The sequence below is a fragment of the Camelina sativa genome, chromosome 9, assembly GCF_000633955.1.
Source record: "Camelina sativa cultivar DH55 chromosome 9, Cs, whole genome shotgun sequence".
In the NCBI taxonomy this organism is placed as follows: domain Eukaryota; kingdom Viridiplantae; phylum Streptophyta; class Magnoliopsida; order Brassicales; family Brassicaceae; genus Camelina; species Camelina sativa.
The window spans coordinates 5974865-5989164 of record NC_025693.1 but is presented as its reverse complement, the minus strand read 5'-3'; the positions used below and the strand labels follow the sequence as shown (position 1 = coordinate 5989164).

The window sequence follows — 14300 nt, the reverse complement described above, 5'->3', positions numbered from 1 at the left end:
ATAAAACAAGGATCACACAAGAAGCAAGGACGAAACCATTTTAAAACAGCTTGGGTGCAGTCATCAAATTCACATAACCCCTGATTGTTGAAGGCTTTTAAGGCTTTAAATAAAAGCATTTAAAAGACTTAAAAGTATTTTATTTGCCAATCAGGCTTTTATGATTTTTAAAAAAATTAAGGTTTAACAGCCACATATTTTTAGGTTATTTGCAAACTTTTGGAAATAAACAAAATATATAATTAAATACCTAATTTTCAGATTTATATTATATAATATATAATATTAATACAAGTTTAACACATTACTAATCCGGTTCAAATGCATGCCTATCGTGATGGGTTTGACCGGCTTGAAAATTTAGATCATTCGGTTTTGGAAGTTTTAATCTTTTTGACAATTTTTTAATCCAGTTTTATAGCTTGTACAAATCTGACCAGTCACTAATCCATTTCACATTCTATTCGGATCTATCGTCGTGTGAAATTTAAATTTATGTTAAACTTTTATTATTTCAAACATTGATAAACAATAATTATACAAATAAATATAACATCGTACATATATAATATTTTATAAAATTTAAAGAAAATTTAGTTTTGAAATCAACCCCGCACACGTACGTGCGGGTCCGAATCTAGTTGTTTTTAATGTAAAGACATTTCCCTCTAAAGATGAACATAGTGTTCTTAACATTATTATAGCACAACATGATCTTTTTTAAGTAATGTATCTCATCGACTGCTCAATGTTAGCTGTCGTGACTTTTTTGACTTATTCCTTCTATGATCAAGATTCATACAACTAATGAATGAATAAATTTTCTTTTTATCTTCAGGGTCTTGAATTTTTTTTGTTATTTAATTAAATAGAAAGAAACTTGGCTGTTGAGAATTAGGAAAGCAAAGATAAAGAAAATAAAGAAGTCGGAGTAAACAAACTAACATGGCAGACAGAGGAATCGTTACTAATTTTTATATGGATGAGACTCCGTTCGTCGATGTATTTCGTGGAATACTTGATAGTCTTATTTGATCGGAGAGTTTTATTTTATTTTATTTTATTTATTTTTTATATATATATTTTTTAATAGTATACATGTTCAAAGTTCAAACTAATTGGTTATTTTGTTTATCTTATGTAATTTTTCTATATAGAGTTGCTTGGGCGTATCGTCAAGGTTGGCACACTGTCAAGTGTTTGAATAATCTGATATCAGTGTCTACAGATATACGTTTAGCATAAAAGACCATGATGAGTTTGTTTTATTATTCCTTCTAATAATTTTCTAAATAATATATATTGAGATATTTGTGTTCTAACTTTTTTTTTTTTTTTTTCTTAAAAACACTTCAAATTAATAGGAAGCGAGTTCTCAAGTGCTGTGCATATATGGAGAGGTTGCTATCGTTTGCTATTAACTTTTTAGATATGTAACTTGTGTTAACGAGATACGTGTCTTGCGTTGGTGGAAAGTGCAACAATTTCTTGAGGGTTCCAACTTCTAAGCACGTCCGTGTCTAGCGATCCTCCATACTCCAAAATCTTGGTTAAGTCTGAAATAAATAAGGCTGAAGTTCTTCAATATATACATATATATACATATATATATATATATATATATATATATAACATTTTGTTTTTTTTTGGTTGTCAAACATACATACCCACTTTATGTAAAATTCGATGCATATTTAACTTATGTTTGTGGTTAAATCTACAGGTTGGCTTATAGATTCAGAAGAATTCTCGACTAACGTTAACGTACGATCTAAGTCGAGTTTGGCGTTTCATTTTTTATTTATTATTACTACAAGACATTTTGATTATTTTTAACGTGGCATGGACTTATTGTCTTCATTTTCTTACAAGTTATTATCAAATACTTTAAATCCACATAAACCAAATAGGCAAAGAAAAATGATTTGATGACTCAGAAGTTAGTATACTTAGCCTATCATATTGTCTGGTATTTTTGTATTTCTTAGACAATATGTGGTAACCAATCTTTCTGTGAAAATCATCGAAAAACTCTTACGGTATTTGATTTAGGTCTATCATTTAATTCTCGATGTTTTAATTCTAATGTGACAGCATTAACATCAAATATAATGGACTGGTTTGGTTTTGTTAAGTTCGTTATTTAGTTTTTAGTCAAACACAGTATTATGTCTATATATTTCAGATATTGATTTCTCATATCTTCATTTAAACCTCTATAAGAAAGGGCTAGATTAGGACTTAAAGAAAAGGAAGAAAACATGCATGTTGCGGATTAGATGCCTGTTTCGTATCGATACGAAATTAAAGAAGTCGAAATAATTAAACAAACTAACATGGCAGCTGACAAAAACCTAAACTGGACAAACGATATTAATTAGTGTTTAAATTAAAGTAAACAAAGACTATATCCGTGCCCACTAGTTGTATTAATATATATTTGTCAACGTCAATATATGAAAATTTATAACTAGTAGCATCGATATAACAAGTATGTTGATCCATTAACACGAAACCGAAGTGAATCAGTGATATTACCAAAACACTACTTTGCATTTTCTTATGGGGTTATTCTTGTTCTCTTTGTCCTAATTACGCTATTCATTCATTGTGTGCAACGAGGAATGACGTGTGGGATGGGAAAGAGCTTGATGGGGTACCTAAAAAAATTGAAGATATCGAGCCATTCAAGAGGAATGATGACAACACAATCACACATTTCTCTCATGAACATAATTACCTGATCATGAGCGTCAGCAAAGACGGTGAAGAAAGCAGCTTCTATGGAGCATGTGTTCGTCCCATCGGTTCTTACTGTCAAAACGATTATGGATTTGGGCTGGTGGACTTAAACCGGAAATGGGCCTTGCTGTGTTGAGCCCATTAAGAGGTCGGTTTAGAATGAAGTGGTCCACGTCTCTTGTATGAACACAGGTCTCTGCATCCTGTCGAGTAGCGGATTACGACAAGCTTCGGCGTGGAGCTCAAAAGAACCTGCTACAGGGTAAAAACGGGAATTAACAGAGGGGACAAGGAGGTTTTAAAGGGAAGGACAATCAGACAGTAGAGTAAGACAACAAAGAGAGTTACTTTAGTATAGAGAGCGTTTGAGAGGGTTTTGGGTTTTTTTGGTGAGAGTTCTTCATCATCTTCCTTATTTCTTCTTGAGGGTTTAAGCTTTCTGTACGGGTGAGTGATTCTTGGTTGTACTCTGTTCTTTGTTCATATTGGAACCTCTAGTGAGCGGTCAAGCTCACCGAGACGTACCTTGGCTGGTCTAAGCCTTGGGAACTCGTAAATCCTCTGTCTCTTTACTTCTTGTTCTAACCTGCAAACAACAAACACAACATAGATTAAGTAACAGACCAAGTAAAGAGCTAAACGAAGTTTCAACAAGTGGTATCAGAGCTTCAGGTTGCAGCTCAAGCGAGTCTGAGGTACTAAATCTAAGAAAGGTGCGAACTTTGTGGGTTTTCTGGGTAGTAGTTCTATAAATGTTTGTAGATCGGTAACTCCTGGGTTGTAGTGGAAGTTATTCACTTAGTTATCTGGTAGAAGAACTAGGTGAGTATGGAACCCACTCAAGGAAGGTTTAAAGTAGAAAAGTTTGATGGTGAAGGAGATTTTGCTTTGTGGAAACATAAGATCCAGGCTCAGCTAGAGATTCTGGGACTCGAATCTGCTCTGTTACCTCCCTCGGCGTTTGTAAAAACTGGAGAAGATAAGGACAACGTCAAGGAAGGGGAAGATGGAAAACAAGCAGAAGAGCGAGTCAAATCTGATCCAAAGTGGCTGGACAAGGATCGGAGGGTGAGGAATCTCTTGAGCATGAGCCTACACGATATTGTTCTGAGAAAGGTCATGAAGGAACCTACAGCACACGACATATAGAATGCATTGGAATCTGAGTATCAAGTTAAGACACTACCTCACAGGTTTTACTTGAAGCAAAGGGTTTACAGCTTTAAGATGGATGGTTCAAAGAATCTAGACAAGAACCTTGACGTGTTTAACAAGTTGATATCAGATTTGTCGAGTGTGCATGTTGAGATGAGTGACGAGGATCATGCAGCAATTCTCATGAACAGCTTGCCGAAGCAGTTTGAAAGCCTGATTCACACTCTCAAGTACAGCAGTGGAAGAAGTACTATCACCAAGAAGGAAGTTATTAGGGCAGCCTACTCTATTGAGTTGGAGCTGAAGGATAAAGGGATATACAAACTGCAGTCAGAGAGTGAAGGGTTGGTCATTCAGGCAAGAGGAAGAACAGAGAAGAAAGGTAAAGGAAAGCAGAACAACAGTAGGTCTAAGTCAAGACCGAAAGGCAGAGAGTGTTGGATATGTGGAGAAGAAGGACATTTTAAAAAGGATTGTCCTAAAAAGAAGCAGTCATCAAACAATAGTAAACACGAGGTTGGAGAAGCTAGTGTTGCAAAAGCTGAATGGGCAGAACCTGTGATGCTATCAGGCTCGGTAAATGTTGCTAGAGAATAGTGGATTCTGGATTCAGAATGTTCATACCATCTGACATTCAGAAAAGACTTGATGTTTGATGTGGAAGAAATCGATGGAGGGAGAATTCTAATGGGAAATGATTCCTACTGTGAAGTAACAGCGATTGGGAAAGTTAAGATTGTTAATTACAACGGAACATCAGTTGTATTAACGCAAGTCAGGTATTCAGCAACAGCTAGAAGAAACTTGATCTCTCTGGGACAATTAGAGACACTCGGGTGTTGGTTTCAGTCAAGAAACTTCAGGATGCAAGTTTTCTATAAAGAGAGAGAAGTGTTAGCTGGTGATTACAAGGACACTCTTTACTTCCTAGATGGTAAACCTGAGGTGGAGCAGGCTAATGCGGCTGTCAAGTCAGTGAATACAACCGACTTGTGGCACAGTAGATTGGGCCATTTGAGTGCAAGAGGACTACAGCAGTTAGTAAGGAAGGAGCTAATAAGCTCAAGCACGTTTAAAGACTTTAAACAGTGTGAATGTTGCATTCTTGGTAAAGCTCACAGGAAATCATTCAAGACAGGAACTCATACTTCTAAAGAACCTTTGGAGTATGTCCATTCGGATTTGTGGGGCTCTCCTAATGTCACTCCAAGTTTGTCTAAGTGCCAATACTACATGTCATTTGTTGATGATTTCTCAAGGAAGGTATGGGTCTGTTTTCTCAAGACTAAGGATGAAGCTTATGAGAGATTTGTTGAGTGGAAGACAGTCACTGAGAATCAGTGTGGAAAGAAGTTGAAAGCCTTAAGGACGGATAATGGTCTTGAATACTGCAACAAGACCTTCGATGACCATTGTAAGCTTCATGGGATCCTAAGGCACAAGACGTGTCCGTACACCCCTCAACAAAATGGAGTCGCTGAGAGGTTAAATCGGACCATACTGGAGAAAGTAAGAAGTCTCTTAATTGAGACTGGATTGGGTGAATCCTTCTGGGCTGAAGCTACATCTACGGTGGTGTACATGATCAATAGAACGCCATCTACACCACTAAACTTTGAAATTCCAGAAGAAGTGTGGTCAGGGAAAGAACCAAATTATTCACATATGAGGAGGTTTGGATGTCTAGTCTATTACCATGTTGATCAAGGGAAGCTCAAACCTAGAGCTAAGAAGGGAGTCTTCATGGGTTATCCTCAAGGTGTGAAAGGTTATAGAATCTGGAGTCTTGAAGACAAAAGGTGCATTGTCAGTCGTGACACTATCTTTTGTGAGGATATTGTCTACAAGGATATTGGGAAACAGTCTACTGAGCTAGACAAGATATCAGATCCAAAAGGGAAAAAGAAATTCACATTCGAACTCCCTGAGGAAGACAATGCCGGTGAGTCAAGTACTACAGGAGAAACCTCTGGTGAAGGTGGAGCTACGCAAGTTTCTGATCAAGAAGAAGAAGAAGAAGACTCGGGAGAAGAGTCTGAATATGAAGTCTCAGATTCACCTCTTGATAACTACCTATTGGCAAGAGATAGAGTGAGAAGAAATGTCAAGAAGCCAAGTAGGTATATCGAGGCTGATATAACTGCTTATGCTCTAAGTGATGCGGAACTGATGGATGATGATGAGCCTAATACTTATCTAGAAGCTATCTGTGGACCGTACAAAGAGCAATGGATAGAGGCAATGAAAGAGGAGATGGAATCTCATAAGAAGAATCACACTTGGAAGTCTATTTCAAGAGCTGAGAAGCAAAGAACAGTCGGTTGCAAGTGGGTATTTAAGTCCAAACCAGGGATTCCAGGGGTTGAGGAGCCTAGGTTCAAAGCAAGGTTGGTTGCTAAAGGCTTTTCACAGATTGAGGGAGTTGATTATCATGAGGTTTTCTCACCAGTGGTTAAACATGTCACTATAAGGCTGTTTTTATCGATGGTAGTAGATCGTGATATGGAGTTGGAACAGTTAGATGTGAAAACGGCTTTCTTACATGGAAGGTTAGATGAAAGAATACTTATGGAACCGCCGGAAGGTTTTTCAGAGGGTGATAATGAGGTGTGTTTGCTACAGAGATCTCTGTACGGGTTGAAACAATCTCCAAGACAATGGAATTTGAGGTTTGATCAGTTTATGAAGTCACAAGGGTACTCAAGAAATCAATTTGATACATGTGTGTACTTCAAGTGTTACAAGGAGGATGATTTTGTGTATCTACTACTCTATGTAGATGATATGCTGGTGGCTGCTGAGGATATGTCAGAGATTGTCAAACTGAAGACAGTCCTAAGCAGTGAATTCGAAATGAAAGACTTAGGAGCAGCAAGTAGAATTCTAGGCATGGACATTTCGAGGGACAGAAGTAAAGGTGTGTTGAAGTTGTCACAGCAAGGCTATTTGGAAAAGATTCTTAAGAAGTTTAGAATGGACAAGTCTACGCCAGTTCAAACACCTTTCGGTTGTCAATTTAAACTATGCAGTACAAAGGAAGAAGATAAAGCTAAGACTGCAGCAAGGATGAAGAACGTACCTTACTCTAGTGCTGTTGGGAGTTTGATGTACGCGATGGTGGGATCTCGCCCAGATCTTGCCTATGCAATCAATATGGTCAGTCGCTTTATGGGAGCACCTAATGAAAAACATTGGGAAGCTGTTAAATGGATACTCAGATACATAAGAGACTCTAAAGACTTGAGTCTGACATTCAAGAAATCTGAGAAATTTAAAGTGAAAGGGTACTGCGATAGAGATTATGGAGCTGACCGTGATAGAAGTCGTTCGATCACAGGTTATGTGTTTCAGGCAGGAGGAAACACAATCAGCTGGCGCTCAGGACTGCAACAAGTAGTAGCTATGTTATCAACGGAAGCTGAGTACATGGCTCTAGTAGAAGCAGGGAAAGAAGCGTTGTGGTTAAAGGGAATTACCAGGGAATTGGGATTTCCTCAAAAGAGTGTAGAAATCTGCAGTGATTCTCAAAGTGCGATCTGCTTGGCGAAGAATAGCGTGTTCCATTCGAAGACTAAGCATATGGCTATTCGTCTTAACTTCATTCGAGACGTGGTAGCGGATGGACTAGTGGTTGTGACTAAGATCGGGACTTTGGAGAATCCGGCTGATATTCTCACAAAATCGGTACCGGTGTGGAAGTTTGAAGAAGCTTTGAGTTGTCTGAGATTGCTCAGAGACTGAATCGGCTCCGGTTGAGGAGCTATGGTTCCGGCAGGTAAATGTCGGAGGTTGGATCCGGCAGGTGAATGTCGGAGGTTGGAGTCGGCAGGTTAATGTCGAAGAAGGAGGAGAGACGGTAGAGTATCTCGGGTTTGTGCCCTATCCACAATCAAGGTCGAGAATGTCAAAACGATTATGGATTTGGGCTGGTGGACTTAAACCGGAAATGGGCCTTGCTGTGTTGAGCCCATTAAGAGGTCGGTTTAGAATGAAGTGGTCCACGTCTCTTGTACGAACACAGGTCTCTGCATCCTGTCGAGTAGCGAATTACGACAAGCTTCGGCGTGGAGCTCAAGAGAACCTGCTACAGGGTAAAAACGGGAATTAACAGAGGGGACAAGGAGGTTTTAAAGGGAAGGACAATCAGACAGTAGAGTAAGACAACAAAGAGAGTTACTTTAGTATAGAGAGCGTTTGAGAGGGTTTTGGGTTTTTTTGGTGAGAGTTCTTCATCATCTTCCTTATTTCTTCTTGAGGGTTTAAGCTTTCTGTACGGGTGAATGATTCTTGGTTGTACTCTGTTCTTTGTTCATAGTGGAACCTCTAGTGAGCGGTCAAGCTCACCGAGACGTACCTTGGCTGGTCTAAGCCTTGGGAACTCGTAAATCCTCTGTCTCTTTACTTCTTGTTCTAACCTGCAAACAACAAACACAACATAGATTAAGTAACAGACCAAGTAAAGAGCTAAACGAGTTTCAACACTTACACATTCTACAAGTGTTCATAATCAGATTGCAATTTCATTCTCCATGAAATATGTGCTGATCTTCCTAAAAAGAAACGACATTTTCTGAGCCCACAACCTCTCGCTCTTTGCCCCCAAAGCCAAAGCTACAGAGAAATTTTCGGAGCTTGTCATCAAGTTTTTTGCGAGGGATTCATCTACAAAACATATTGGGGCGAGCTCTTTGACTTAATATGCAGTTCGATTACGATGCCTTTTATCCATGGAAGTCATGATCATCATTTGCTCTACCTCAAACTAGAATTCGATGACATGAAGACTTGCCAGAACTGCGGCATCGATGAAAGAAGTGTCGTCATAGGTTGTATGAAATGCGATTACTTTTTGGATTTTCGTTGTGCAACTCTACCATTAACAGTAACGCTTCCGAGGTACGATGATCATCTACTAACTCTATGTTATGGCGATAAAAAGGCAAGTGGCAAATACTGGTGTGATATTTGCGAAAGAGAAACAAATCCAAAGACTTGGTTCTATACTTGTAAAGATTGCGGGGTCACTTTGCATGTTTTCTGTGTAGTCGGGGATATCAGGTACGCCAAACCAGGAGGAACGACAAAAAAACATATTGAACTGCTGTCGAACAGTAGCTCTTCACGGCCGTTTTGTTACACATGTCTATGTCGCTGCCCAGGTCCCTTTGTTCTTATGAGAAGAAAAAACGGATTCTTCTTTTGTTCTTATTATTGTTTCGCATCTGTTAAAACTAAGAGGGCCTCCACATTTAAGTTCAGATGTCCTCCACCATGGGCATAGTTTAAGTGTTCAAGGGCCTCTATTAGATTTTTTTTTTTGGTATTATATTTACGAGCTTCTCTACTAATTGTTCCTTTCTTAATAAACATTTGTATTGAACTATTGATTGTTGGTAGCGGTACGATGACTCTTCACCATTAGATTTGACCATCGTTTATATATCTAGTTGTCTATTATATACAGTTTACGAATAAATTATCACAAGTTCATTTGTGTATTTTTTTTGGTAATTAGATCTTTTTATTATCTTCACAATAGAAGAAGACCCACGCGATGTGTGAGATTAATTTAAGGACAATATACTTCCTTATAAAATAAGAAAAAAAAATATGTATACATAATTGTAAAATAAAAAATCCAAATCGCTATTTTATAAACCCAATATATAATTTCGTTCTAATTGTAAAATATGAACCCTAACCATCTCATTTGTAAATTCAAACCGTCGAAACTGACATATAATTCCGTTCTAATAGTAAAATCTAAACTCTAACCACCTCATTTTGTTCTAATTATAAAATTTAAACCTTTACCACCTTATTTGTAAACTCAAACCGACATATAATTTCGTTTTATTTTTAAAATGTAAAAAAACCTAATCACCTCATTCGTAAACCCAAACCGACATATAATTTTGTTCTAATTGTAAAATCTAAACTGTAATTTTTATTTATAAACCCAAATCGATATATAACTTCGTTTCATTTTAAAATCTAAACAAAGCTAATATTTAACTTTCTTTAATTAAAATGATACATAATTTGTTTTCTTAATTTGTTTTGCTTTTTAATTTAATTTCGATTTATTTTTAAATGAAATATTAGATAGAAAATTCTGATTGGCTGAAAGATGAGAGGGTGAATAATATGAGCATTCACCCCTAGGGGGGGTGTGAACCTAAATATTTTATTTTTCTTAATTTAAATCTATTTTAGTTAAAATATTTTTTTTTCAAATAAATCAAGATAAATGATATTATAATAGTGCAATTAGCTAAATGTAAATTCTAATCTGCTGGAGGATTTCTCATTGCTTCGAAGTTCCTTTCCCTCCTTCTCCCTCTCTAGGATTCCTCGCGATGACAATGTCATGGCCGATTGCCTCGCTCGATCTTCACGAACCCTACCTTCAGTTTCTACCTTTGTAAACTCGTATCCTCTTGTTTGGGCAACCAATCATGGAGTTCTCTTTAATTTTTAATATAGTTTGGTTGAAAAAAAAAAAAAAGGAAAGAGATAAGATCGACAACTCTCTTTTTTTTCATTCATTTTCTAGTTATCTTTTTTTTTCATTCATTTATCTTTTTTTTTCATATATTACACTCTTAATATATACAAACTTCCATTTATCTTTTCACCTACTTAGATATATACCTCAATTGAATGCATGATTTCCACTAAAACAAAATTGCAGCGTTTAAGGCAAAATTTTATTCAATTTTTTCCCCCAAAAACCAAAAACCTTCCTAAGTTGTTGACCCTAATATTTGAACCTCTCGTGCTATGGGGATCGTTTAATATCCCTTACATTGCATATGAACCAAAAATACTCTTATTCTGGCATTGGGATGAGAGAGTCTTTCTCATGTAATGCTCTAGAGCTTGTTCTCAACACTCAACAGCATACGCTTCCCTGACCAATTATCTGTGAGATCAGACTTCTTCAATCGGTCAACTGTTACATTAATGCGAGTGTGAGTGAGGTTTTTTATAGACAAAAATTTTGTCACAAAATTGATGTTAGGCTAATTGTAGTTTCTTTTTAGGGTGAATTAGCTGTATAACCAAATGAAAAAAATTATAGAAAAATATAGCATACTATTTTAAAATTTTTAAGAAAGTAACATAGAGGTAATTAAAATTACCAGTTTAGTGTTGTCTTGGAGGGAGTGATGATAATGGGATGGTGGCTGGCTGGAGGTAGGATGGCCGGAGGTGGGTAGGGGTGGTGGCCGGAGGTGTGCAGTGGTGGTGGCTGGCTCTGTCCCACTTATTTCTCTATCTCTATTCTCCTCTATCTCACACCACCCACTTTTTTCGATTGTAAATAGTATATGTATCATAATTCTAATTATGTTTCACAAACGTACTAAAACGCCAAGATACCCTATAAATTACTACGTTTCTTTCTTCATTACTGCCTTCGTTTTTTATCAGTTGGGACTTGGGACGAAGATGAACAAATCTCTCGCTCCATCCATGGATATGACTCCTTCACCAGCTTCGGATCCCATATTCCCATCACACGCTTACATATGTAAGTTAATTATTATGTACATGTAAGAATATTAGTTTTAAGTTTTTAACCGGAGACAACATGTCATGCCAAGTCAAATTTCGTCATGTTTCGGTTTTTAATATGTATATTTTTAAAACCTTGTTCTAAGTTTTAGATTTGTGTATATGCAGAGCCACCTAGCAACATGCTAGTGATACCTATGCTTGTGAGTTCGATCGATTCCTTATACAATTTTGCCTTAATTTTTAAAAATTAATTTAAAAGTCGGTCCAAGATAATTATGGAATAAAGGATTGTAGATAGCATACTTGGTAACCAAGTAACTGGTAAGAATACCTTGATGAATAAATAATCCATTGAGCATCTACAACTCCAATTAATTTCTCATGTGGCTTGGTCTCTGAGGTATGTACTCCAAAAAGTGAAGGAGGTTTTGGGCTTGCCATCAATAGAATAGGCAAACAAAGTGAGCATTAATTTTTTGAAGTGATTTGGCGTATTATATCTGGCAAAGGCTTGCTATGGGTGGATTGGATGATAAAATATTTCTTAAATCTACACAAGCTTTCTTAAAACCTTGTCGAGGTAGAAGTGAGAAAGCAAAGGCTTACCATGAATAATCAGATCAGACAATTGCTTTATAAAGAGGCACGAACAAACATCACCCCTCCTAATAATTAGATTATAATTATTTTATATCTCATGATCTGGTTTAAGATACAGAGGTTAATTTTATAGTTTAAATAAATATAGAACAAATCTCAAGCTTCTCATGGATTTGTTCATGGGACGAAGATGAACAAATCTCAAGCTTCTCATGACCGGGGTTCCTGATCACACCGGCCCAAAATGTCATCTATGCGGTAAAAACATCTAGCGCCTTCTTTATCATTGCTACGATTGTAAACTCAATTTTGGACATTGGTTGCATAGTTGATCACATAACTTCCCCGTTCCATTTTTATATACCGTGGCACCACCACCCTCTACAAGACTACAATTATGTTATTTTAGATCATTACGTACTTGCGACTTTTGTAACGAATCTGGTGGACAAGGCTATCTCTGCCTTCGTTGCGGGTTGGCTGTTCATGAGCAGTGTCTATTAGGATAATTAAATGGAAAAATTTAATTTGACTTAACAATAAGCTAAGAAACAGGTCTTCGAGCTTTAGAGTCATGAAAGCTGGTTGGATAACACAGTATTTGATGTAGGGTTGAGCTATAAGATATCAAAGATATTCTTACAAAATTAGTGTGATACATCATTGAGCTATGTGGGTGCAACTAGACATCTCAATACCCTTTTCTCAATCTAATTCACTGACTATGTTGGGCTTATATCTTTTTGTTGGCTTGTCATTGCTCGACTTGGATCACAAAGGCACCAAAACGTATTACAAGATAAGAGTTACTTTCTAGCTATCTCTCCAGAAATCTAAATCCCTCCATAGCTCCAAATTAGCATATGAAACTATGATGAACAAACTTTATTTATATCACTAATTCATAAGTAGCAAACTCTCACACCCTTTCATCGAGTATATACATTCCAAGACTTTTCAATTCTTGTTTGAGTGAGTCTCGGTAAATTTCAGTTTTTTATTTATTTGATTTTTAACTAGTTGATAGAATACTCGATTTTCGATATCAAGATACTTTTATATATATATTTTTTTTTGTTTAAAAACGTAATACAATTTTTTTTGTAAGTTATTTTGTTAATTTTTTTAATTTATCCAATCATACTCTTTATGCAGATTAACTGGATTCTGAACAAAATATTAATGTTCTTTCACTAAATAAACTCCATCTTCTCTAGCTCTCCAATCCCATAGGCCTCCGGTATCTAAATTACTGAAAAGTTTGAATGCTGTAAAACTCTGATAGTGTTTGTAGTTAGGACCTTGTTTCAAAGTACACATAAAACGCGTTGTACGAAAAAAGTTAGTGCCAAAATAAAATGAATAATCTTGTCCCATTGGTATTATTTTTGGACCAATAACATCATCTTTAGAATAACATCTCATCCAAAGATTTTTGTTGAATTTAAGCTCGTTCGCGATCCTGATTCCAGCGCCGGATACATTGTTGAACACGCAGAGACTTAAAACAAATAAAAAGACTGAGAAACTTTTCATACTTTTTTTGGAGTAAATATTTAGATATTTTGTTTTGTTAACTTGGTTTTTGTTAACTTGTTAACTCGGTTTTTATGAAGCTTAACGTCAGTTTAAATCTGACTTAAATATTATAACGTCAGTTTTGTAACTGACGTATCAAGGGGCCATGCTAACATTGTTTACTTCGGTTTTAAAATTGACGCTAATTTAACGTCACAAACTTGCTTCGGTTTTTTCTTTTGTTTTTAAAGTAATGTTAGGTTTAACTTTATGTTTACGTCGGTTTGCTAGGTAAAATCCATAATTTTATTGGCCATTATTTTAAGGGAATAATCCCTATATAATAAAATGGAAGTACACAACATTGTTTTGTATACTATATATACAAATAGGTTATAGATTAAGTTTTATATTATTAGTATAGTCTGGATTTATTGTTTCCAAAAATCTTAAAGTAAATATTCTAAATAATCATTTGATATCATCTAACTTACCATATTAATTTTCTTTACTAAATTATTCATCAAATAAAATACTTTGATATCTAACTTAACATATTAATTTGTTAATTATTATTATACTCCACCTCTCATTTTTATATATGAGTCTATTTTGTGAAACAAATAAATTATCATATTAATTAAAAAATAGTTTTATTTCCGGATAAACCATAATTTGAATATTTAAAAACAAATATAAATGATTCAATCTATAAAAAAATCAATTTTTATTAATATAATTCTTAAAAAATAATATCTATT

The 14300-nt window shown here is 35.8% G+C and overlaps 1 protein-coding gene and 1 pseudogene across 1 annotated transcript; one reads left to right on the top strand and one right to left on the bottom strand.

The window, feature by feature from the left end:
* LOC109126364 overlaps positions 1-9178 on the top strand; it is an 11997-nt pseudogene extending 2819 nt beyond the window's left edge.
* Positions 13189-13582, bottom strand: LOC104710591 (pumilio homolog 15-like). The gene has a single exon (XM_019230298.1). It carries the CDS (start codon positions 13555-13557, stop codon positions 13201-13203), a length of 357 nt encoding a protein of 118 aa, XP_019085843.1. The 5' UTR covers positions 13558-13582; the 3' UTR covers positions 13189-13200.